Source organism: Pempheris klunzingeri, chromosome 11 (assembly GCF_042242105.1).
Source record: "Pempheris klunzingeri isolate RE-2024b chromosome 11, fPemKlu1.hap1, whole genome shotgun sequence".
Classification (NCBI taxonomy): domain Eukaryota; kingdom Metazoa; phylum Chordata; class Actinopteri; order Acropomatiformes; family Pempheridae; genus Pempheris; species Pempheris klunzingeri.
Window position 1 is genome coordinate 2,431,999 of NC_092022.1, and position 27,408 is coordinate 2,459,406.

Genomic DNA, 27,408 nt, shown 5'->3' on the forward strand with positions numbered 1-27,408 from the left:
GAAGTATCACGTCTATTTACAAATAAAGATTGATGAATGTGTGTGTTGTGTTATTGAGGAGAGAGTGCTGGGAAAATATGGCATAGATTGGGGTGATTATGTGGGATGGGGAACACTCAAAGATTTTTATTGAGGTACATTTGTTTTTCAACTGTTTTTGGATTGAGCCAGTTTCTTTTTTTTTGCTCACAACTTCTGCACATTTGGAAAATACTCGCTCACAAGGAGCAGATTATGCTGGCGTGCATAAAAATCGTCTGGCTAGTTTGAACAGATGAGGGTACACGTTTTGATGGATCAACCAGTAAGCCAGTGGGTCTTCTGATCTTTCCAGCGGTGGATCAGTCACTGCACCTCCACTGTAGCATCCGCTGTGGCATTCCTTGCCCTCCTCGCTTCAGAAGCATCTCTGTTCAGAGTTTCCCAAAGGTTAATACCTGAAAGACAAAAGTAAAGGTAATCATCAGTACTGAAAGGTTTCAATTTGTATCCTTTTTTGTTTGTATGTATTTTGTCCTGCATTTTATCAATAACATTACCTGTGGATGATGGATGTTCAACATTTGCTGGTGCTGGTTGGTGCTTGCTTCTGTAGGTGTGTCAGGTGGTGTGTATCTTATCAATTGTGAGCATTGTGCTGGCAGTCGTTTTACTGATGCCTGTGCCTGTACTTGATTGTAGAATCCAATGGTTTTGAATCTAGGATCCAGCAGCGTTGAAAGGGTCAGTGCTGTTTGGTTCTCCGTAGTGTCAAACTTGTTTTGCATCACTGACACCAAGTTCTGTCCCAGTAGTTTAGCTGTGTTGTGGCTTATTTTCCCCATTGTGTCATACAAGTATAACATTAACATTTTCGTCATTGGGATAACCTTTGACCCTGAGACTCCTCGGACAGTTGTACTGTTGCCTGGTAAAAGGGACAAGCAATGGCAGGCATGCAGCAGCTGTTTAGTCCTCAGAGGACAGAGGTCTCACGTCTGTTCTGACTGTCTCGCTTCGAAAAGGCGTTGTAGCATGAGGAAGGTGCTGTTCCAGCGTGTGTCCACCTCCTGAATAGGCTTCATCACTGGGTGATTCATCTGCTCCTGCACTTCTCTGAGCTTCTCTTTTGCTGTTGTGCTGGTTTTGAAGAATGTGACTACTTTTTGTGCCATTGTGCGTAGGTCTTGTAGGCCAGAAGCTGCATCAAGAGACTTCTTCACCACTAAATTTAGTGAATGAGCAAAGCAAAGTGCATGTCTTAGATTTAAACTTCTGACAGAGGCAACCATATTAGCTCCTGCATCATTAATAGCTGTTTGGAAGCTTGTTATTGGGGCAGCTCTTGTGTTGACATTTGAATCGCAGATTTTGAACGGACACACGCCGACAGGATGGAATGTTCTCGCATCATCAAAGACAGAATTCCGTGAGGTTCTGAAGAGTATATAAGTAGGTGACATTTCTTCAGGCAGTCACGTCATTTCATTTCAACCCGTTCAACAGCACTGTGAGACGAGGATATCTTGGAAGAATTGACAACGCAGACCACTGATACAGACGACATCTGTTCATCAGAGCCCAACTGCAACTTTACACGACAGCATTTCTTTTAAATTGGTTCTTCCAGCCAAAGGAAATGCGGCCAGTACGCGAGCCAAGGCGATACAACAGGGATGCCAGTCAGCAGGCCCCAGTCGTGTCTCGCCACAACGTCCCGATGGAGTCTGATTCACTTCGTTCTGAAGTTGCGAGGCTTAATGAACTCTTGGAGAGAGAGAAAGCCCGCAATTTGAATGAAAAAGAAATCAGAGTCCAACTTGACCAAGAGTTGGATGACATCAAGGTGAAACTGACCAAGCAGAAAACCCTGAAAGAAATGTATATCAACAGGGAAAAGGAAACCAGAAGACAGCTAGAGAGGCTGCAGCAGTGCAGCGATCAAGAAACTCTACGCACTGCAGAGGTTGCTGCTCAGGGGAGGGACACCAGCCAGCATAAGAAGACGGCTGATCTCTGTCTGGAGATCAACCGTCTCAAAGAAGAACTGGAAAGGATGAGCGCTTCACACCATGAGGTCAGCGCCCGCTATGAAAGGGACCAGCGTCTGATCCAGACCTTGAGGGCTGAGCAGGACGCCCTCCGTCAGGAGGTCTCAGCAGAGGTGCCGTGCGGGCAGAGGGAGGCCATTCCGAATGCTCCGGCCATGACACACAAAACCGATGTTGACGTCCCAATGGAGTCTGATTCACTTCGTTCTGAAGTTGCAAGGCTTAATGAACTCTTGGAGAGAGAGAAAGCCCGCAATTTGAGTGAGAAAGAAATCAGAGTCCAACTTGACCAAGAGTTGGATGACATCAAGGTGAAACTGACCAAGCAGAAAACCCTGAAAGAAATGTATATCAACAGGGGAAAGGAAACCAGAAGAGAGCTAGAGAGGCTTCAAGAAACTCTACGCACTGCAGAGGTTGCTGCTCAGGTGAGGGACACCAGCCAGCATAAGAAGACGGCTGATCTCTGTCTGGAGATCAACCGTCTCAAAGAAGAACTGGTAAGGATGAGCGCTTCACATGAGGTCAGCGTCCGCTATGAAAGGGACCAGCGTCTGATCCAGACCTTGAGGGCTGAGCGGGACGCCCTCCGTCAGAAGGTCTCAGAAGAGGTGCCGTGCGGGCAGAGGGAGGCCATTCCGAATGCTCCGGCCATGACACACAAAACCGATGTCCCAATGGAGTCTGATTCACTTCGTTCTGAAGTTGCGAGGCTTAATGAACTCTTGGAGAGAGAGAAAGCCCGCAATTTGAGTGAGAAAGAAATCAGAGTCCAAGAGTTGGATGACATAAAGGTGAAACTGACCGAGCAGAAAACCCTGAAAGAAATGTATATCAACAGGGAAAAGGAAACCAGAAGACAGCTAGAGAGGCTGCAGGAGTGCTGCGATCAAGAAACTGTACTCGCTGCAGAGGCTGCTGCTCAGGTGAGGGACACCAGCCGGCATAAGAAGAAGATTCTTCTTGAAGATGATTTTAAAGAGCTTAAATTGGTGATAACTAGCTACGAGAAGTACACGGCTGAGCTCCAGACGGAGATCAGTCGTCTCAAAGAAGAACTGGAGAAGATGAGCGCTTCACACCATGAGGTCAGCATCCGCTATGAAAGGGACCTGGCCACTGTCAGACAGCAGGCTGAAACCCGTCAGTGTGAGCTTGAGAAGGAAATCAGGTGTCACGCAGACAGGGTGTCAGAGGACCAGCGTCTGATCCAGACCTTGAGGGCTGAGCTGGACGCCCTCCGTCAGAAGGTCTCAGAAGAGGGGCCGTGCGGGCAGAGGGAGGCCATCCCAAATGCTCCGGCTATCAAACCTCTGAAGGAGGCTGAGGTCTCAGAGGAGGAGCCGTGCGGGCAGGAGGAAGCCATTCCGAATGCTCCGGCTATCAAACTTCTGGAGGAGGCTGGTGTCCCAGAGAAGAAGCCGTGCGGGCAGGAGGAAGCCATTCCGAATGCTCCGGCTATCAAACTTCTGGAGGAGGCTGGTGTCCCAGAGAAGAAGCCGTGCGGGCAGGAGGAAGCCATTCCGAATGCTCCGGCTATCAAACCTCTGGAGGAGGTCGAGATCGTAGAGAAGATGCCGTGCGGGCAGGAGGAAGCCATTCCGAATGCTCCGGCCATGACACATGAAACCGATGTTGACGTCCCAGAGAAGAAGCCATGCGAGCAGGAGGAAGCCATTCCAAATGCTCCGGCTATCAAACTTCTGGAGGAGGCTGGTGTCCCAGAGAGGAAGCCGTGCGGGCAGGAGGAAGCCATTCCGAATGCTCCGGCTATCAAACTTCTGGAGGAGGCTGGTGTCCCAGAGAAGATGCCGTGCGGGCAGGAGGAAGCCATTCCGAATGCTCCGGCTATCAAACCTCTGGAGGAGGTCGAGATCGTAGAGAAGATGCCGTGCGGGCAGGAGGAAGCCATTCCGAATGCTCCGGCTATCAAACTTCTGGAGGAGGTCGAGATCTTAGAGAAGATGCCGTGCGGGCAGGAGGAAGCCATTCCGAATGCTCCGGCTATCAAACTTCTGGAGGAGGTCGAGAAGATGCCGTGCGGGCAGGAGGAAGCCATTCCGAATGCTCCGGCTATCAAACTTCTGGAGGAGGTCAAGATCTTAGAGAAGATGCCGTGCGGGCAGGAGGAAGCCATTCCGAATGCTCCGGCTATCGATGCCCTGAAGAAAGCTGATGTCTCTCAGGAGAATCTCCCAGAGACTAAGCGGATTTCAGGCTTGAAAAGATTTCGCCACTTTCTGGGTTTGAGAAAACCAAAGTGCTGGAAGAAAAAGAAAGAAGAAAACGTGTCTCCATCCAACTGAGGCACCTTACCGGACTTTACCCCCCCCCCCCACCTACTGAGGCCAAGAAGTCCATAGGCCCTTTTCACAGCAAACATTTTGTCTTGTCATAGTAAGACAAGCCAAAATGTCTGCAGTGAAAAAGGTTTATTTGATAACATGATGAAAACCATACACCCAAACAAGGCAACATCATGTCATTTCACATCGGCATGGAGGTGCAGTGGTCTTCCACGGAGAGAACCTGCCAAACGGCTGGTGTATTTCTGTGTGGAGGTCTTATGTTCCCCCCGTGCCTGTTGGGGTTTTCTCCGGGTGCTCTGGTTCCCCCCACACCACAATAATAATAATAATAAATAGATAATTAGATAAAATTCCTGTATATGTATTTGTGTTTTGTTGTCGCTGTCCAGTCAAGTTTTTAAAGAATCTGTTCTCCAATTTAGGGTCACGTCTCTCTTGAGGTGGGGATACGCATTACCACTGTTGACCTGATTATGAGTATAATTGCCATTCCCAATAAGCATCTGTCAGCTTAGAAATTACACGATGTACAAAGGTGCTGGTTGCCTGGAAACTAATGTCTTCAGATGTTGTACACTGTAAAAAAATTTCGTAGATTTTACGATGAAAAACTGTCAAATCATGACAGTAAAAATCTGTTAACTCTAAAACAGTTTGATACTGTTTATACAACACTGAATCACCGTAAATAAGTTAATCAGGAAAAAAAATTATTTTTTACAGTCTTTCTCTCGAAAAAATACATTTCCCTACTCTTACACTGTTTTTTTAATGGAAAAATGCCGTAATATGTCTAACATTCAATACTGTGATTTTTGCATTTATTTCTAGAAAAGAATACAATTTTTCACAGTTAAATGAACATACTATTGTGCTAATAACGGAAACATGACAGTTTATACCTGTGAAATTGATCTACTTTTGTGTTAATAACGGACATTATTGTACATGATTTAATATTCATGACAGCTATAACCACAATTTTTGCATACACGTCATGCTAAAAATACATATATTAAATGTTAAATACACCAACTGTTGTGCTGATAATGGAAAAATGCTGTAATATTTATAACAGGTCACATTGCAGTTTTTACATTCATTTCTCATAAAGAATGCAGTTTGTAACTACTATTCTACTATACTATTGTGCAGATAACAGAACTATGCCATAATAAACTCAACAAAAATAGTTTTGTAGATTATTTCTCTGTTGTTACAATGCTAATTGTCATTGTTTTTCATACGTTTGGAGAGCCTGTTTATTTGCCTTTACAATGAATTACATTAACAATTTCCATCCTAAAAAATAAAATATTGCCTTAAATGTTGTTTAAATTCATATCTTGAAAGTAACTCTCATACGTGAATCTCTCATGAACTTTTGGAATTAAAACATGCATACATTTTGCAATTTTTTGTTGGTTATTGGTTATTCAACTGCTGTGTAGACTCCATTGTTCCAGTAGAGACTGTTCACTGTTACCCAAACAACAAGCCGTGGGTAACAAAGGACATCAAGGCCCTCCTGAATGATAAGAAGAGGGCTTTCAGGGCTGGCAACAACAATCACTGGTTTTAAGTCAGCTGGCAACAGTGGAGTTGAAGGCAGTGTGGAATGGGCCAATGAACTTAATCTGTTCTTCAACAGATTTGATGCCCAGGCCCCTGCACTCCCTATAGACACTAACATCAACACCTTGATTATTCTGCCCCCAACAACACCTACTCCACTCTCTCCCCCTCACCCTCCTTACAGCCTCTCATCTTCAAGGGAAGGCCACTCTCTCACCTCTATCCCCACCCCCTCACCCCCATCTTCAGTGACTATCACAGCTGAAGATGTTAGAAGACAGCTGGGGAAACTTCACTCTGGCAAGGCTGCAGGCCCTGATGGTATCAGCCCCAGGGTGCTCAAAACCTGTGCCATCCAGCTCTGTGGAGTTCTTCAGCACGTCTTCAGCATGAGTTTGAGTCTGCGGAGGGTCCCGGTGATGTGGAAGACGTCCTGCCTAGTTCCTGTGCCAAAGAAGCCGCGCCCCGGTGACTCTAAGGACTACACACCTGTGGCGCTGACCTCCCACATCATGAAGACCCTGGAGAGACTCATCTTGGAGCAGCTCCGGCCCGTGGTCAAATCATTTTTGGACCCCCTACAGTTCGCCTACCAACCCCAACCAGCCCCAACTTGGAGTTGGAGGATGCCATCATCTACCAGCTTGACCGCGTCTACACTCACCTGGACAAGACGGCGAGCACTGTGAGAGTCATGTTTTTTGACTTCTCCAGTGCTTTCAACACCATCAGCCCAGGTCTACTGGGTGAGAAGATGTCAGCGATGCAGGTGGACCCCGCCATCGTGTCCTGGATTGTGGACTATCTGACTGGCAGACCACAGTATGTGCGCCTGAAACGCTGTGTGTCAGACAGAGTGGTCAGCAACACCGGGGCCCCACAGGGGATTGTCCTCTCTCCTTTCCTCTTCACCCTCTACACCACGGACTTCAACTACTGCACGGAGAGACCTGTCATCTCAAGAAGTTTTCTGATGACTCGGCGGTGGTTGGATGTATCAGCAAGGGTGATGAGGTCGAGTACAGGGCTGTTGTGGACAACTTTGTCACATGGTGTGAGCAAAACCATCTACAGCTCAATGTGACAAAGACAAAGGAACTGGTGGTGGATCTGAGGAGGACCAAGGTGCCGGTGTCCCCTGTTTTCATTCAGGGGGTCAGTGTGGACATTGTTGAGTATTATAAGTATTTGGGGGTACACATTGATAACAAACTGGACTGGGGGAGGAACATTGATGCCCTTTATAGGAAGGGCCAGAGCCGTCTCTGTTTTCTGAGGCGGTTGAGGTCCTTCAACATCTGCAGGACCAGGGCCGGCTCTAGGCATAGGCCATATAGGCGGTCGCCTAGAGCGCCAGCTGCTGGAGGGGCGCTGCCGGTAATAATTTGCACCCCCGAGTGGCGCCCCCGGTCCGTCCGCCGCTGTTGAGACGCGCGCACCCCCCCGTCCGGTCCTACACCATGGAAGGGGCGCGGGGCGAATGATCGGTGTGCATCTCGCCTAGGGCACCATTATGGCTAGAGCTGGCTCTGTCTGGATGTTTTGGCTTAGTTTTTGCGCAGCGGGAGGAGGTGGAGACGTGACGTCCGTCTTTAAGTGCAGTCTGTGGTTTCAAATCCAAATCCTCTACAGAATTATTTCAGAATATTCTCCCAGGTTCATGTGGCCAACACGAGAAATCTATGTGTAAAAACAGAACAAAAAAATTCAATATAAATATACAGAATGTAGCTGTGAGCTGATATTTATACATTATACATATCCCCCATCTATTTCTGTCAAATCCACATGCTGCGTGCAGAGAAAATGGACGCCCCACTTACACTGTTGCTGCAGGTCTGTGTTCTCTCCATTAACTCGGTCAGCTGAGAGGAAGCTGCTCTCACCTCGGCTCTGCCTCCGGAGAGAATCCGAACTCGGCGTGAATGTGGCCCCGCTTCTTTTGTGCGACCGTCATTAAACCTCCACAATCGTCCGACTTCTTTTAATCCAATAAACACACTCTGATCTTTCCCTTCCTCCAGCTGGTCCTCACATGGAGGTTTTGACGGGACTATTGATTGGCCCTTAGCCCCGCTAAAGACATTGTGATTGCTCCAGTGTACACCTCTGCTATTGACCCCTCTGTGTGAGTGTGTGTCTGTTACATTAAGTCTATAGCATCAAGTGGGGGTAGACCAGCCATCGTGTATCACACAGAATCTGACAGAAAGAGTTAAAGCAGACTTAAGATTGATTAAACAGTTTTGTTCGTCAACTGAAAAATAAAGAAATAAGGGAAGAAGGAAAAAGAAAAGAGAAGATGAGAAAGAAAAAAGAGAGAACTGCAGGAAATTAACAAAAGAAAGAAATGCAAAAGAGAACGAAATCAGGGAAGAAGACCTAAAATTGATTAAACAGTTTTGTGCATCATTTGAAAAATGAAGGAAATAAATAAGGGAAGTAATAAAAAGAAAGAAAGAAACAGACAGCAATGAAGGAAATGAATACTGAGATAAATGAAGGAAATAAATAAATGAAGTAAAAAGAAGGAGAGACAGAAGTAGCCGGACTCGTCTCATCTTCCCGCTCTTGTGAGGTCCTCCTACAGAAGCGAGCCCGGCCTGGTCGCTCTCTGTCCAAAGGCAGGACGCGGTGACTGTAGCTGCTCATTGATCCTGTATTGACGAGCGTTCATTAGGAAGAGAGCAGTGCCCTTTAAATGTCACTGTGGGAGATCGTCTTCCGTCCGTCAGGGCTGTCGATACGGGACAACTTTGTCCCTGCTGCGAGTTTCCACAGATGGAAAGTCTGTACCATCTGTACCATAACTGTACAGATTTCTAAAGCCTGGAGTTGGTGAGGAAACAAAGCTTATGATGGATAAAAGCCTCATACATGCAGAATATTTATTATTTATTTGCTGAACGGAATCAGAATGCAGATCCTGTTTTATGTTTGTAGCCCATATTATGTTTATTTCATTATTTATGTGAGGCTGCGCTCATATTGTCATTTATTACCCTTAGTTGCTGGATATCTGGGACACTGTAGCTACTGTATGCTATTCAAATTAGGATGAGGTCGGTCTAACGTACCAGAAAGTTTGTTTTGTAGTTGATTGTGTTTGAATCATCCTGTGAGAGAGAGAGAGAGAGAGAGAGAGAGAGAGAGAGAGAGAGAGAGAGAGAGAGGGGTCTTCCAAATGTCCAGATAAAATTAGAACTTAGAAGTTTATCAAAATGTACCCGCTATAAATGTTCACTGGGAATATAAATCAATCAGCCCATCTTCATACCAAAAGGGACAACAATGGTTGTTTTTTCTTTTTCAAGGTGGTTAAAACGACCGATGTTTACGTCAGTGAGCTCTGATTGCTGAAGTAGTTTTGACAGGAACAAAGGAGGAAGTCAGGTGATGTAAAGAGACTGACTTCTCCATCCACCCCAGCCTCCCCCCAGCACAAACACAGGACGGCGGTCGTCTGGACTGTAATTTACGTTTAACTTTCATCTATCCCGAACCGTAACCTAGCCAAGTTGTTTTGGTGACAATTTCACGTTAACTAACTTCACACATGCAACATAACAGTCGGTGGAAATCAACCTACTCTGTCGTTTCAGTATGAGGACGTGTTGATTACTTTCATTTGCTTTCCTGCAATACAGCTTCCAATTGTGACATCATGTCGGTGTCCAATCATGACATCATGTCATGACATCATGTCGGTGTCCAATCATGACATCATGTCATGACATCATGTCGGTGTCCAATCATGACATCATGTCATGACATCATGTCGGTGTCCAATCATGACATCATGTCATGACATCATGTCGATGTCCAATCATGACAACATGTCGGTGTCCAATCATGACATCGTGTCGGTGTCCAATCATGACATCATGTCGGTGTCCAATCATGACATCACGTCTGTGTCCAATCATGACATCATGTCGGTGTCCAATCATGACATCACGTCTGTGTCCAATCATGACGACATGTCGGTGTCCAATCATGACATCATGTCGGTGTCCAATCATGACATCACGTCGGTGTCCAATCATGACATCACGTCTGTGTCCAATCATGACATCACGTCTGTGTCCAATCATGCTTTTATGCACTTGGTTAAGAAAAAGAAAGATAATTAAAAAAATTGGAGACTTGAAACTTGACCAGCTTGTGTTTGCTTTATTAACATTAACTAAAAACTCTGGGTCGTACATTTTATAATCATACAGCTGCTAGTTTGGTAAAACAGCAACAGCGTTACATTTTTGCCGAACTACCATGTATGAAAGATTAACAAAATGTATTTGAAAGGTGTGAAATGTTGCTCCAGGCCTCTTGCTCTCATTCTTTATTTGTTCTCTCGCTTCTTGCAAACTTTCTTGCCATCCTCTTCCTCAGTGTGTATTTAATCCAGACTGGGCCTCTAAAAATAGGAGCACGGGTCTGATGATTTATCGCTGGTCAGATTATTGTATAAGCTCCCTACTAACCTCACTAGAACTTAAGAGGCCACCAGGTCGCCAGTAAAGAAGTGTTTCAAAAGTGAGCAAAGCCCTTAGAAATAAAAAACATTTGACTTTCAGGACAAACTGAATGTTATCAGTCTTTAGAGAGGACTGAGCTATAATGAACTCCAACAGGTCTATTAAACAGTATGAATGGACAAACTAATTAAATGTGAATCGGAGTCAAAATCAGCCTTTTTCATTCTTTAAGCTCTGCCTTGAGGAGACAGAATGTGACAATTAGACCATATGAAGGACTAAATATTAATTATTATATCATTACACACTCTTTATGCATGCATTGAGTCGTCTCTCTGAAGCTGTAAAACTGGATTTCTCCCTTTTTCTGTAGCTGTAATGGTATTCCATACTGCATGCATATTACACACTCTCCAAGCAAAAGTCCACTTAAGTCACTCTTATCATAATGTGATATTTGTTGATTGAAATTGCATTAAATAACCTACAATAAGTCACCTGGGGGGACAGGAACTTTCTCCCCAAATGAATTTGACTGTCCATGTTCAAATCACTGAGTGAACATCACCTCTTGGGAACCTTTTGGAGAACTTTAATGTGTGTTACATGTGTTTAGTGTGTTGCTTTCTATGATCATTCTAACTTACGTAAAGGGTTATTATTACTATTATTATTATTATTATCATTATTGTTGCAGTAATCGTCTGCTGTTACTTTAGCAGCATCCAATACCCTGGCTAAACTGTAAATGGATAAGGAATACTTGGAAACGAGATGAAAAGATAAAAGGATAAAATGAAAGGCAAGAGAAAAAAGAGGGTGAGAGGGGATGGATGAAGCAGTCAGTTAAACTGAAAAGGAAAAAAAAAAAGCGGGACAGAAAATGATGAAAGTTAAATGAAAGGAGTGAAAGGGAAAAGGGAGGATGCGGGGCTCCCAACAACTAGATAAATAAATAGTGAGGCGGCAGGATATCAACAAAGAGGGACACAGAGAGTGATGACAGATGTTGTGCTGCGGAGGAATCAAAGAGTTTGGGCATCAGAGTGATGACGGAGAAGGACAAAACTATAAAGCACGTTTAGTGTGTAACAAGTCCTTAATCTCTTCCGTCAGTCCTCTGCAGGTTTCTTTTTGGTGAGGTTCAGTCCAGCGTGCACATGTTGTCAGGAAAGCTTTTTTTTATTATTATTTAGCTCCATAGTGACGCAGTGGTCAGGCTATGAGCGGCGGCGACGGCGGCTTTTGTTCACCGAGCACCAACCTGGCAAACAGCCCATAATAACAGCCTGTAGGTTAGGCTGTGGTTACCATGGCGTCTCCCGGGGTGACGAGCAGAGAATAGACCACTGTCTCCTTAATTAGAGATTGTGCATGATTAGATCAAGGCTGGGCCAAAAGACGAGAGCACACACACACACACACACACACACACACACACACACACACACACACACACACACACACACACACACACACACACACACACACACACACACACACACACACACACACACACACACACACACACACACACACACACACACACACACACACACCTCTAATTGTGAGGTCCTGCAGGTCACAGGCAACCGTGTGGGTGGACAGTGAAGATCAAGCATCTACAGTCAGTCTGGATTGGTAGATATTTATCATTGTGTCATACTGGCTCTATTTCCAGGTGTATCAACCTTTACAAACGGATTGCTTCCATAAGTGGGGGAATGCAACGAAGTCCGGTTCTTCAACCAAAAGGAGAAAAAGAACAAATAAAAGAAGCTCCTTCCTGCTATTATATCAGTGCTTTAATGTTTCCTTGATAGAAATGGGGCACTTCATGATAACAGACTGCTGTGTTTAATTGGCTTAACATGATTGATGGTCACTTCTGTCTTACTCATAGAATAATGTTACAGAAGGATATTAGCTGCATATGCAATATACGGTAGATTAAATGATCTGTATGATGAACACAAGAGTTGAAGATACTTTTTTCAGCCAGGAGTAAAAGAGGCTCTTCCTCTTAGGCTGCGTACAGCTTCATCAACCCTCGGCAACAATTCAGGGTTCAAAAAAGTGAGCGTTAAACGAGGAAAGAAATGCATATTTGCATTTGTTGACACGGAAGCAACACAAAATACATCCTTATACAACCTTAAAGTACATCATCTGCTTTTATCGTCTGTTTTTCTCTTTACTCTCTGTGGTGAAAGGGACATTATCTCCTGGCGGGGTCTCCCATGGCAGTGTGGTTGCAGGTGAGGGTCCAGATTGAGAGCATCAGTCTTCAGGTTGAAGTAATCTCGCCTGCGCATGGCGTCATGAGGGCTTTGTCCTGCTAGGGAAGTGGCAGGGAGGGAGCCGGAGCTCTTGCAGGAGCTGAAGCCGTGCTGAGTCTCGAGATTTGACAGGTCAGCCCGGTACGGTCTTGTCATTACTGCTGACGTGGTGAAGAGGTAGCCGAGTCAAAAGGCGCAGCTCTAGATTCACCGGACGATGCGTGTTCCAACCTGACAGGCAGATAAAATGACTTTTCCCTCTGAGGGAGGCTGGGCTCACCCTTAGCGACAGGGGTGACGGGCTCCAGCAGTCTCGAGTGGAACCGCTGCTCCTTCGAGTTCGAGCGAGTCAGTTGAGTTGATTTGGGCATCTGTGCAACTCTCAGCATTCTTGTATTTGAACGAATTTCATTTGCAGTCATACACGTTCAAGACGTTTTCTTCTCCTGCTTGCTTTCTCAAGTTGCAGTGACTTAAACCCTCAGTCACTGTAACTGTAACTTCTTAATTATCACCTCTGCTCTGTAGTGATTTCATTTGATTATGTACAATCAGGTGTACTGTTAACAACGTGCTTTTGAAATAGTAAACAACTGGTAACATGCAGTAGGTGGAAACATAATGGAAAAGTTATAGATACGGTTTCTTTTGTATCTTTATTGTGTGTTTTACAAGAAGACAAAAGTTGCATTTTGTGATTTATTGCCTGATAAAAGCTGAAAATTCCCCGTAGAATGTATTTAGAAAGAAAACCTCAGATTCCCAAGCTCTCTGCTGGGCATGTAAATGCTTTATTCTACGTTTAATCTCCGTGGAGCAGGGTCTCATTTCATTGTACATGGAAATGCTTATCATTCCGCAGTAACAAAGGAGCTTTTGGAGGTCTCAAAGCTCAAGTAAAAGCAATTTACTCTGACAGACGTCTTGACAGTTATTTTCATTTCTGCTGTTTTTGAATTGTTTTTACACACACACACACACACACACACACACACACACACACACACACACACACACACACACACACACACACACACACACACACACACACACACACACACACACACACACACACACACACACACACACACACACACACACACACACACACACACACACACACACAGTTGTTTAATCTGACTTATTTCCTTATTATCTGTTCTGTTTTCCCTTTGACACAAACGTGCACACACACATTCACACAGACACTTTGTCGCTTTGTATTTCTGCACTTTTGAAGACTTTATCAATGTAATGAACCCCCCCCCCCCCCCCCCCCCCCCCCACTGTAACTTTAACCATCACAAACTGCACACCCAACTGTAACCTAAACACCATTATAACCTTATATAACCTTAAAACCAATTCAAACAGCAGTATAACGGCTGTTCACTGCAACGCTGTCATACACATAGAATAATAAACTAAACCCGTCGGTGGACTTGACTTTGACTGGCGCGGTTTCCCCGCAGGATTACTGCCGCAGCTCTCAGCTGCTGGTGGAGACGATCCTCTGGTCCAAAGGCTTTTGTACCTTTTTTAGTATTTCAAACTCAAAATATGTCAAAATACGACTCTAGTTTAAAAATATTAAAGCATTAAATGGAGATCATCACTGAAAATTGAAATAATTCCTCATTTTCGTCAAGATTTTCAGATTTTTTTGTATCTGTCCGTTTTAGGCTGTGAAGTGCAAATGATGAAGAACTTTTTTGAAAGTTAGTTGAAGACCATTAGAAAGCCATTAGGAGAAAATCACTCAGGCCATTCAGGACTCTGCTGAATAGCTTTGACACACACACACTGTTCACTTCACCTCTTCCTTGTCCTTGTAATCTTTAATTTATCAACTTTCATGTTTTCTTGAAGGCAGATATGACGGCATGTTAGAGACATTTCACACCCACGTTGATAGTGACCCCTATAAAATGATAATACCCACACTGAAAAAACAAACTTGTAAGATTTACTTGATTAAATCCTCGTAACAATTTGCACTAACAGTTTTTAAGTAAATTTTACTTCTGTAATATCAAGTTCAACTTACTCACCACTATCAAGTAAAATGTACTTACTGCAGAACTTAAAGTTCATGAAAATATTAAGTACATTTTATTTTGTTTTATATAATTTAGATGTTGTATTTACTCAAACAAATTAAGTAAAATTAATTTAGTTTTTCCATAGACAGGGAAATCCCCAACATGAAAAAGTGAAGTAAATCTAATATATCTGTAATATTTACTGTTGTGAAAAATACAAGTAGATTTTTATCTTGACACTTAAAATGAAATCAATTCGATCAAGTTGTATTACTCATTATAATTATGTAAATTATGCTTATTTTATTTTGGTAAATATGACCAGATGATATACTTTTATCACAAATCACAAAACTAAAAATACAGAAGAATAAACATTTATTTACCCAAGTTCACATCTGAACAGGTCCTGTTTTTAAAACATTTTTTGAACAAACAGTGCAACCTACTGTACATACATGTATGTAATGGAAAATGTAGGCTTTTCAATTATAACAGTGCTTTTCTTCAAATATAAAACAGTGCTTTCAAATATTATAACAGCTATATCTTCAAATATCATCTTTTGCAAGATGGAGAAGCATGGGGAACACTGTCAGCCAGGATTATAAACTGTTTCCTTGGCTACAAAATTTAAGACAACAATTTCAATTTTAAAGCTTGCACTTTTGGGGATAACTTAATCCCATCCAGTTCCAAGAAAAGTTTCTGAAATACCTCACAGGTGTAGCGCAGTGGTGAGGGGTATGCAAGGTTGAGGGCATAAATCAGTCCCATTAGCAGTGCACACGCTTTGGCAGTATTGCCACATCAGGGCAACATCTCCTGGCCTTCAAGAAGGATGGATACGTTCACTGGATCTTCTCCATCCGCCCCATGGACAACTAGAATCTTTAGGGTGTGCTGAGTGGCATCACTGCGGCTGTCGTCCTGCATAAAAATTACAAAAATCACAATTCTACTAAGATGGGTGGTGGGTGTATATAGGCTGAGCATAAAGGTAAAAGAACAGGGGGAAAAGTATGTTGGCTATATGTTCAGGACTGACATGGGGTTTCTGATCAGAAGAAAAGGGATTAAAAATAATCAGTGAAGTTGTCTGCTGGCAAGTACATACAGTGGCATGCAAAAGTTTTGGCACCCGTAGTCAAAATTTCTGTTTTTGTGAACAATTAAACAGTACAAGATGCAATGATCTCCAAAAGGATGAAGTTGCGGACAAATATTGAAAAGAGTGTTTCATGTTTAACTTCATGCCTTTTAAAGATCATTTCATCTTTTACTTGTTGAAGTATTCACAAAAACAGAAACTTTGACCAGGGGTGCCCAAACTTTTGCATCCCCTGTATACAGTGAAGGTTACAATTTGAATAAACACTGCAGAAAAAGTTCAACATGAGTTCTCATGTCTAACTTTGCAGCTACTCATTACAGGTAATACATAGTTTCTATATTTCAAACAAATTCCATTTTAGACCATTTTTACACTGTAACCAAAATAGTTATGTTGTTAACATTAAGGTACAAAAGTGTCTTCAAAAACACTAGAAATGTCATATGTTAATATAATTTTCCATTTCTTTGTATAATTATTTTAATTATACAAAAAATAATGCTCCAAAGAACCAGTTTGCATTCAGTATATTGAAAATATTTGTTTAATAAGAATTTGTGATGATGTCACAAACATTGGCATTTAAAAGGGTTAAAATTCTGAAATTATTTGAATATTTAATATGTATGATTAGGGCTAAAGTTGATAAAAATGATTGCTTAAAAAAGTGAAAAATATTAACATACATACTATTTCAAAACAAGGTATGAGTGTTAAACTTTTGTGGTGTTTTAAGAAACCATGCTTTACCTGGCAATCTTCAAATAGTTCCTCTTCTTTCTCTCCGAGGTAGATTATGAGGCTGCGGAGCACAGTTTCACGCCTCATCTCAATGCCTTGGTTCTGTCAAACAATTGAAACTGTGTCAATACTGAACTATGAATCATACACAAGGAATTAACAAATGAAAACGCAAGACCATAGGTAGGAACATATTCATGTGTAACAATAGAAGAAAATAGTGCAGCACTGTGAGAAGCCACGCATGCAAATCTTTGAATGGACCAGTCAATCTGTTCTGACAAAAATCTGGGTCATGTCTACACACCTGACTTAGTTTGTCAAGTAATGGCCTCAGCTTGGTCGCCAGGACACCTCCCTTAATTTTCATTAGGGCAATCAGTTTAGGTGTGTAGTTGTCCAGTTTAGACATGAAGGTATGTTCCAAGGAAATTGTTGTAATTCTCCTGAATTCTTCCTTGATCTGAAATGACATGAGATTCACAAGCACATCCATGGTTAACAGACAGAATGGAAATCCGATGCATTTTGTGTATGTCCTGTTTCAAGAGTTTCACCTACCTCAGCTTCACAAAACAAAGCCGGCCATCTTTCTTTAAAATCAGCAGCGGCTGGACTCTTCTCCTTGCCCTAAAAATGAAGAAATATGATTATTAATAATAGAACAACAATTACAATGCTCATTTTTAAGTGTACATTACAGCGGGTCGCAGAGAAAAAATACATAACTTACATTTTTTGAACTTACATTTTATTTTGAAAAATTACCGATCGGATCATTTTATTTTGTCATGTATCCAGCGAGATCATGTTATTCATGGTTCCGCTAGCGTCCAGCTCAGGCACTCCCCCCCCCCGCCCGCCCGCCGGTCCGTAAGTATTGACTGACTTTAAGCCGGGCCATGGCGCAAAAAAGGTTGGGGACCTCGGCATTAGCCGTTATCTGGGAAGATGGCGGGTTATACTCACTGGCTATTATAGAAATAGTGATTCCACTGCGAAAAACATGACCTCAAACCTCCATAAAACCTGCTAAAGGTTGAATTATATTTATTTTAGCCTCCTTAGCTATCTGCAGAGATGGATTGCTGTAGCCCAGATGACGTAGCCGCAAGTTAAAGTACGCAAGTAAAGTAAGTATGAACGGCCGTTAGCGCAGCTATCGTTTGAACAGGCCCAACAGGTAAACCTCCACCTGTGGCTTTCTCACGTTCATGGGCAGGTTACCGCTACAGATCTCCACGGGTCGCTAAGACATGCTACATTAATCTACGGAGGCTACCACTTAAAATAGCACAGCAGCGTGCAGATGTGTACACAACATTAACAAGGTTTGCAGTTATTTACATAAGTTAGTGATGCTTTTGCATTAATAGTCGTTCACGTGATGTTATACAAGTTAAAATATCACTCGTAAGCATCTATAACAACTTTAAACAAACAGAGAGACTGAAACTTACGGCTCAATTGGCATTTCCACACACCTTGTAACTCCAGGTAATGCGCCTCTCTCCTCTTGTCCCATGTGCGCGGCTTCCCAGCTCCCATGATGCCTTGCTTCACTTCCTGTGTCTCACCCATAGTTCCCGCCCAAACCAGGTGGATTTTTCAGATTAAAATTTACTCGCTATTTTCAGGTTGTTATGTTATGACTATAAAACACTTAAGTGCTATCAGCAAATCCACATTAAAAGCTACTTTTCCCACACAGTGCATTTATCACTTGAATAAAGTGTGTAAATATGCATAGTTTTACTTAGGAAATTCTAGTACTCCTAGAATCTTGATATTACAATGTAGAAATTACTATACCAATTTAATATATTTTACTAGCCCCAAAAGTTTGTTTTTTCAGTGCAGTGTATTTACCCATGATTCAATACTTCCTTTAATGCAGTCATAAAAAGTCATTATGGGGTCCATGGTTCCACACTGGTGAAAATACAAATGAGGCTAAATGTTGAGGATATACTACATAAAGAGCTCATCCCGGCACCATGCGGGCTCACATTATGGTGAGTTTGGCCCTTTGCAATTACAGTGTTAGTGCTCAGCTCAACCCACAGCACTCCCTGGTGATTTGATTTATTTTTTTTACAAGCTGAGGAGTCTGTGTGCATTTTCCTCCTCTCCTTTGCCGCCCCGCCTCCCCACGTGCGTGTGCATTGGGACACGCTTTTTATGCGCTAAAAGTGTCCTCGCTACGTCATTTACTTCATGGACAACAGTAAAATTGGATTTACTCAGTCATAACGGCTGAACTGCGTGGCAATCGCACTTGCGTTGATCTGCATGCCGAGTGACAGATTTATTATTGCTTTATTCTTCACAGTTGAAGTCGCAGCTCTGTCGTGTGTCGTCTGGGTGACGCTCTCTCCTTCCTCTGCCTCTCTCTCACATTTAAGTTGTCATGACTTTGAGTGCTGATGGTCTGTTAATCCATCACACTGATATTTTCTTTCCTCGTGTTTCCTCCTCTCCTCTCCTCTCCCTCTGTCCCCCCCCCCCCCCCCCCCCCCCCCAGAGTTTCTACAGAAGCACTGTCTTTGCTTGCTCAGCACTTTCACTCGCTTCTCTGTATATTCTAATGATACTGCAGTAGTTGGGAATGTTTGCGTGCCCTTGTGAAAAAGTCATCCGAGGGTCATCTGGGAGCTTCTGAGACCCCGGCATAAATATTGCAGATTGTTTGGATGACTGTAGACGGATGAGACAGGTAGAGGACATGAGAGCTGGGCCAGAAATGGCGGAACTAAAGGGCACCGCGATGCATCACTTTCTCTGGCTGTTTGGAAAAGCTAGCTTTAGAGCAAATGTCTGCTGACAGCATTGTTGCACCAAGACAGTCAATTATATATATATATATATATATATATAATAAAAAAAAGCCCTTTAAAAGCTGTTAATGTACAGTGCTTCTCTTGCATGTCTCTCTGCAGATGGAAAGGTGTACGCGTTGGGAGGTATGGGGGCCGACACGACGCCACAGGCCTTGGTGAGGGTTTATGAGGCGGAGAAGGACCAGTGGCAGCCGATCACCTCCATGCCCACGCCGCGGTACGGAGCATCGCCCTTCGTAATAGGAAACAAAATCTACTTGATGGGTAGGAACCAAGATCTCATCGTCTCATTCCTCTCTGTGTACCTTTTGTCTTCTGTTGCAATGCTTCAAAGTGACTCTTCGTTGGTTAGCTCAGGTTTGGTCCTGTTGAGGGCCAAGAGTCTTTTCATCATTGACTCTGACAGTCAATATTTCTGACTGTGTAACAAGACGATGCCGGAAAGCGTGCTGTGTTACTATAACAACCGTGAGCTGTGAGCTGTCATCACGCAGTGCTTAGCTTCCCCAGACTGAGGTTTAAATACTGTTATTTTGATGCCCATTGCTTCTGCTGCTCCGTCACAACTGTAGCTGAGGGTAAAGTCACCTTGTTTCTGTGGCGAGATAATATTCATCTTGCAGCACCCGAGGTCTGTTTTCTTAAAGCACCCCTGGGAACCACTGTTCTCCCCCACTACCTGAGCGATCAGTTCAGAGGCTCTGTAGTGTTTGGACGGACGTGTTCACTCATTTTGTGAAGGACACTGGCAGCTGGTGACGGGTGGCATATTTGAAGTGCTCAGGCTTTGGTGCTGTGGGACCATTTTAAACCTCTTGGCCCCCACTGATTCACACTCAGTGCTCACAAAGAGCAGATAAAGGGATAGAAACTGTAAGTTTGGTCCAGTCTGTCTGACACACTGGTGGTGTACCGTGTTTCTAGAGAAGTGCAAGCGTTGCACTGTTTTCACCATAAGCCTTTTAGCTCTGTGACTTTATCTGCCTGGCGGTTTTAGAGCTGTGAAAGGACCAGATGGAAGGACAAAAATGTGTCTCTCAGGTCCGAAGGAGTCTCTGTCTTTGTACAATATTGATCAGGGGTGCAGTTAGACGCTCCTCTGTAGGAGAGAAAAGGGAGTGTGTGTTCAGGGCAGATCCTGAGTTTTGTTTTTCCACTCATGCAGTCACTTTCCACCCATGATCACAGGTTGTATTTGCTCTCATTGTGTCTCTTTGGGGTCTCTTTTTGCTTATTGACACTTGCTTAAAACTTCCCACCACTGCTGGGAGAGAAATTGGAATCGCACGAGGCAGCCCGCGATTATTTTATCTCACTGAAGAAGCATTTTGCAAAGAGATGAATCCATTTCACTACACGCCACAAGCAACAACGCAGTTAACATTCAGCACAAAGTAGCTGTAACCTCCTGAGAGCAGGAGCTTTGCTCATTTCCATAACAATGTTTTCATCACACGCTCCACCGAAGGGGCAGAATGACTCTTGGCTTATGTGCAGTGGCCGAAGGAGCTCGACACACGGCGCGTTTTCATGTAATGCTACTTTACACTTCTATTCCACAAGTCAGTCTATAAAATATGATCCATTGCTATAGATTAAAGTATCAGCAGCTATTTCCTAGTTTGTATTAGCATCATGCCCATTAAAATGCTGCTTAGATGTCAATGCAAACGTAATAATAACTGATAGTAACATGGGACTCATGGGAATAGTTTTTCTTCAGTGAGTAATTTTGCTTTTAATAGAATTCAGCACTAATAGTTGTGATGGTGTATTTTTACATCGTAGAGTTGTTAGTTAGTTAGTTAGTGTTACTTATTTTTACAGTGTACGAACATTTAGAGGCCTCTAAAAAATGCTTCTGCTACCAGCCAAGTCTATAGATTATTAGTTTGAAACCTGTGTTTTGAACTTTTATGTCCGGCAGAACAAAAATAACAATCAGAAATATAAGGTTACAATAGAGACCAGTAGTTCCCGACTTGTTTTGTGCTACGTTCCCCCCACAGTGCTGTCAGCTGGGTTTGAGTACCTTCATCAATAGATGATCCAGCTTCATAGAACTGTTCAATAGCATTTTGACCCCTGAAAACACTCTGGCTGTGGTGTTTCTGTGTTTATATGTGAAGCCACACAAGACATAATAATCCTTGAATCGATGTCGATGTTCAGGTTCGGTTCAGTCAAGTCCGCATTTCTATCACTGACAGTGGCAGGAGCTGGACTTTTCCTCCAACCATTACGTACTTGTGGCTTTATGACATTTTGACGTCGTCCCTCTGCTCTCTCAATCTCACCGTGGTGCTAAAACACTTTGAGAGAAATTGTGTATTTTGCCTTTTTGAGCTAAAACATTCCTGGTTATCGTGAGAATGAATAAAACATGTTAAGATCTGCATCACAGTAATGAGTGCTCCTGTTTGGCTGTCTCTGTTTCTCCACAAACGTCATTTTTAAGGTTATAATTTACTCCTATTCCATCTTCTGCATCCCTTGTTGGGAGGACTGACTCTCAGCGGTTGCCAGGCAACACACACAGACTCCAGGAAGTTGCTGTGCCTAGTCAAGAAATAGTCTCATAGATGTTTCAGAGAAATAACGTGTTAATTATTGAGCTTTAGAAGTGCTGCTAGGTGGATTTTACTACTGCTGGATGGAGCCTGTCTTCAGTATTTGCGCTAAGCTAAGTCGGCTGTTTGCTGGCTGTAGCCGTACACATGGTTTCTAAACTTTGAGCACACAGCAGCTAAACCTTCGACCTTTTACCACATCAGATCTCACGTCCTACCTGGGATTTTTGTGTTGTTTTTCTGGCAGCTCCCAGCTGCGAAGTGAAAATCTCATAGAGCTGTCACACTACAAAGAAAATAATAAAAAAAAAAAGGCTCTGTTGTAGACGTTGTCCAGTGCACATGTTTTCAGCTCTGCACCTGACAGCGCTGTCTGGAGAGGTGGTGGACACGGTGAAGCCAGTACTGTGCTGGGTATCAGTGGAGTTGGTGGAGGAACAAAAATTAAAAAAAATGGAAAATAAGATAAGAACGATGCAGAAAAAAGAGCATTTTGGCCCCAAAATACGACATGTTCAACTTCTCTGCAGACCAGTAAAGCTAATTTATCTTGGAGTGGCTGCAGCTAATGATGCCTGGGAAGTCCATGAGACAGAGAGGGGTGGCTTGTCTAAAGTGCAGCCCCCCCCCCCACACACACACACACACACACACACACACACACACACACACCAAATGCAAACACACATGGGAGTTTAATCACATTATGTCACATTACACACAGAGTTATGAGCGATTTGCAAACAGAATAATTTGAGAATAATAGAATCATTTGAGAGATAAGGTCATCTCTCTCTCTCTCTCTCTCTCTCTTTCTCTCATTTCTCTTATTTCTGTCTGAGTCATTCGGACGTTCGCTGAAAACAAACTTACCTCGTGAATTCGTGCTGGATATTCAGCTGCAGCACCACTCGGGGCTGTGTTTGGATCAGGAGGTGCCTGAACCCCCTTTTTAATTTAAATTCTGTGTGTTCCCAGTCAACACCAGACTTATGATGGCATATGATATAACTCACTGGGCTTCTTATTGCTTTCAAATTCTTCTCTGTGTGTGTGTGTGTGTGTGCATTTTGAATCAAGGATCTTCTTGCAGGGTTGGTGATCAACACACAAGTGCAGCTAAAAAAAGAGACGCTGTCAGCAAGTGAAAGATGATCAAAAGTTCTTCTGTGAAACAAAAGGACATGCGTACAAACACACAGTCCTTGAGCTCACACATGCAGAATCTCCTTTTATTGCGTGTGTGTATTATTGGATGTTTCTCGGATGAGGGAATGTGGGATATATATGAAAGTAACACCACCCTCCTGCAGCTGCAAGGACGGATAAGGAATTTAAATCACCATAAAGGCAAATCTCCACACTTCCCCGAAGGCCTTCTTATTATCGGAACTATATATCACGTTAAGATGCAATAAAAATTGGCCACCTGCTCCAATACAATGGGGGTCGTGATTTCACCTCCTCCTCCCACCCTTGTTCTTGTTCTGCCCTAATAAACCTCACAGTGTCCTCAAAAATGTAGAGTGACTCAAGGTTAATTAATTTGTTGTTTTACAACACAAGGTTGCAGAAAGAAAATATTGCACACATAAAACATTTACAGATGATTAATTGTAAAACAGACAAGCATCAAGAATAGAATAAAAGCAATATATACAGTTATTTATATACATGTACACCCCCAGGAAATAGTTCTATAGTCATTTCTTTTTAATTTGCATCTGTGGGAATGTCAACGGCAGCAACAAGAGAGTGATATTAATATGGTCTTTCACATTAAAAGTTCAACATGACAGAAACATGACATGAAGCCTGGTCTCTGTAAAGATACCTGTTACTTGGCCAGGCTGTGCTAGCTTAGCTGTTATCCTGCTGTAACCCTGGCTGTGTTCTAAGGTGGTCACACCACCGTGCCCACTGTCGGGTCTGGTCTTGCTGGTGGTCGTAACATAGCGCTTTAATCCAAATACCAACGCTTTTAATTGCCTTTCTAAATGAGTTTATTTCTGACACACTGCGATGTTTGGTCTGTGTGGATACCGATCATTTCACAGTCCTCTACTCTTAAACTGAGAGAATAACAGATTATAACACAAATGGTGCTGAATCAGAACAGTTTGTGACGACAGTTACGCTAAAGATGCGACATGTGCGGCTCTTTCTCTCATGTTGGACTGAGAGCAGGTTGGACGCTGCAGTGACTCATTATCGGCCCTGCGCTACAAACATAGAGTATATTAGATCATATCAGACTAGAAGTGGACGTATCCTCTGGGTCTGTAAAGTGAAGCCAATGTGAAAGTGCCTTAAACCTGCATTCTTTCAAATGGCCAGCAGGGGGGATGACATCCGGTTGTATGGAAGTCAATGGGAAATGAATCTACTTCTCACTTGATTTAGTAGCTCAGTAAACACTTTCCTGATGAGTTTGTGGTCTCAGGCGTTCGTTTACAGTCTTCTTCAACACAGCAGGATGTTCATTTAGTAAATGATGGTCCCATTTAGAGGAAAATAGACAATGAAGCAGCGTTTGCTTCAGGGCGGGACTGCGTTATGACTAACCGATTAGAGGTGGTCTTCGTGGCATGAACGCCACTCCTGGTGAAACCCTTAAAGCGAAACTCACGGCTTCAAAACGGCGGTGCACAAACCACAGTGGCTACGGCCACTTCATTTATAGAGTCTATGGGAACAAAGTGGTACGAGACAGTACGGGCCCAGGCTGGTTAACTGGTTAACCTGCTAACTCAACTCACCATGCTATCTCTGCAACACTTATTTCTTCATTTCTTCATCTTGATAATGTGAATTTTTGATTGTTGTAAACTAGAATTCTGGTCCGATGCTGCATATTGTACCTTTATAACAGCAGGTAAATCCGAAGTGGCCCCCGGTGTTAATAGCGGTCAGTATCTTGTACCTCATATGCAGCAGGGAAAGTGGATATAACGGCAAGCATTATGGTCTGTAGAAACACAAATCCCCACACATCAATTTGCTCACTTGCTTTCTCAGGCGTGTTGGAAGGGATCCAAATGGTGGCTGTTGCAGCTTGAGCCAAACAGCTCGCAGCAACAAAAAGAAATGCATCAACAAATCAAATGGAAATTCATACCGCTTGCCACGGTGGTAAATACCTGGTTCTCCTTAACACGAGATGGAAAGGAACACGTAGTAGTTTTCCTTTGCCCTTTTCAGAAGCATAAAAAAAAAAAAAGTAGAATAAAAGAACACTCATGATATTGTTGTAATATCTCCAGCAGAATCCGCCCTTTGCATTTTTAGCTGGCATGTTTAGTAGGCTATGTTATATACGTTATGTTGTTTAAATGTGTTGCATTAAAGCAGATACAGTTGAAAATGAACGAGCTACATGCTGAATAATTTGCTAATTAACACCAAACACAAAGTACAGCTGAGCCTGAAACCATTAGTTTTTGCACCATGCTCTGTTTTTGAAGTTCACATTTAAGCTTCAATGCTGTTTGCTGATGACCATCTAAAGGAATAGTTTGGTACTTATTTGCTTAATTGTCTAGAATAAGACGAGATCGATGCCACTCGCATGTCCACGAGTAACTGCGGTACGAGGGCAGGTGGTCAGTTAGCTTAGCTTAGCATGAATACTGAAAGCTGAGGACAGCAGCTAGCTGGGCTCATTCCCCCCAACAGCCACAACTTTAATTTGACAAGATGCAATTAGTTTATTAGTGAGATGTAGAGATGTTGGTAGACATGTTTGTTAGCTGTTCAGTCTGAATGCTAATCTCAGCTAATTTACTCCCGGCTTCATGGATAGCAAGTGGTATGAATGTGCTCATCAGTCTCTTGACAAGAAAACAAATAAGTGTAATTCCCAAAATGTCAGACTATTTATCTAAAGAGCATCCAATTTGATTACGGCTAAACAGCATAAACACGGAGCGCTTGTCTCTGGGTTTCCAGATACATGATATCACTGTAATTTGAGCATAAATGTGTTTTGGCTTTTCTTCAGCATGAACGTTTAGTTTTTTTCTCCTTCAGTTCTGTCAATTCTGAAGATTACACAGAAGACAGTTTTTAATACTGACTGATTACGTCACTTTCTCATCAGCGGCAACAGTTTCTCTTGTTTATTATAGTATGAAAAAAAGCTGTATTTGGACCCTTCTGGTAAAACTCAAACTGTCTCACAGGCATTTGCACTGTAATTGTATTCTGCACACGCTGCATGGGTGAGTTCTGTTTTAATGCGGATTTTTAATGCCTCTGCATGCTGAGCGTTTGTACTGTAATCAACAGACCTTTCAGCTCAAAATTCCCTTCTTTCCCTCACACCTCTCTCACTCTAATGCTTCCCACTCGGTTCAGCTCTTTGTCTCGCTGCTGCTATCGATCTTCATGCCACCCTGCCCACTCCAGTTGACCCTTTTCCACTTTCTTCTCTCCCTCCTCCACATTCTCCTCTCTTCCCTGCTATACTCATGCGCAATTTCTCTGTGTCATTGTCTCATTTTGTCATCGTCCACCACGTCCTGCGCCTTCTTTTTTTCACCATCTGTTTCTGTATTCTTCTCTTTTCAGTTCACCTTTTGTTTTGGTTTTGGTTTAAACCTCATGACGCCCCTCACATTGTCCAACACTGGCCTCAGCCTCCCTTTTCACCATCATTCACATTCTTACACATCCTGCAATATGCTCCCTCTTTTACCACTTTGCTTTCCCCTTGTAGTTGTATTATGCAAGGTTAAGTTATGATTTGTGGAAGTAAACAACTTGTAGGCGTCCTCGGGGAGCGCCCTGCTGCTCTGCTCTGCTCTGCACTTAGTCCAAACTGAAATGTGGTCCCAGGTCTGCACGCTTGCCAGATAAAAATGCCAAGAAAACTTTGTGACAGAAGCAGGGGATTAAAAAAGCAATGAAAAGAAAAGAGGAATAGAAAATAAGGACAAACGGTGCCTCACAGAAAATTTGTATCTGGGAGGCCTTAGTGTTGTTTATGTACATGCCAATATTCCTTGAAATGTATCGCATTTTCCAGATGGTATACGCAGATGCTACATCTTTTATTTAGCAATGGAGACAGTAGCTTGTAGCAGGGTATTGCAGCTTCATATTCCAGATATATAATAACAGATATATAAGCTCTGCGGACATGCAAAGTCCCTACATCTGCATAAATGACCCTGAATTTCTCCTGCCTCCTCCAGGTGGCCGCCAGGGAAAGATGCCGGTGACGGCGCTGGAGGCTTTTGACCTGGAGATGAAGAGCTGGACACGTTACCCCTGCATCCCAAGCCGGAGGGCCTTTTGCTGCTGCGCCACGAATGAGCGAAGCCTCTTCAGCCTAGGCGGCCTCCAGCAACCAGGGCCGCATAACTTCTACTCCAGACCTCACTTTGTCAGCACCATGGAGGAGTATGATCTGGATCAAGGTACGTGCTG

At 43.1% G+C, this 27,408-nt stretch overlaps 1 protein-coding gene across 1 annotated transcript in view; it reads left to right on the plus strand.

The window, feature by feature from the left end:
* Positions 1-27,408, plus strand: part of klhdc8b (kelch domain containing 8B) — a 120,689-nt gene that overhangs the window by 56,649 nt on the left and 36,632 nt on the right. Inside the window, exons 2-3 of the mRNA XM_070840308.1 lie at positions 19,508-19,672; positions 27,174-27,398. Coding sequence (XP_070696409.1) covers positions 19,508-19,672; positions 27,174-27,398 — 390 coding nt within the window. The remainder of the gene's footprint in view (positions 1-19,507; positions 19,673-27,173; positions 27,399-27,408) is intronic.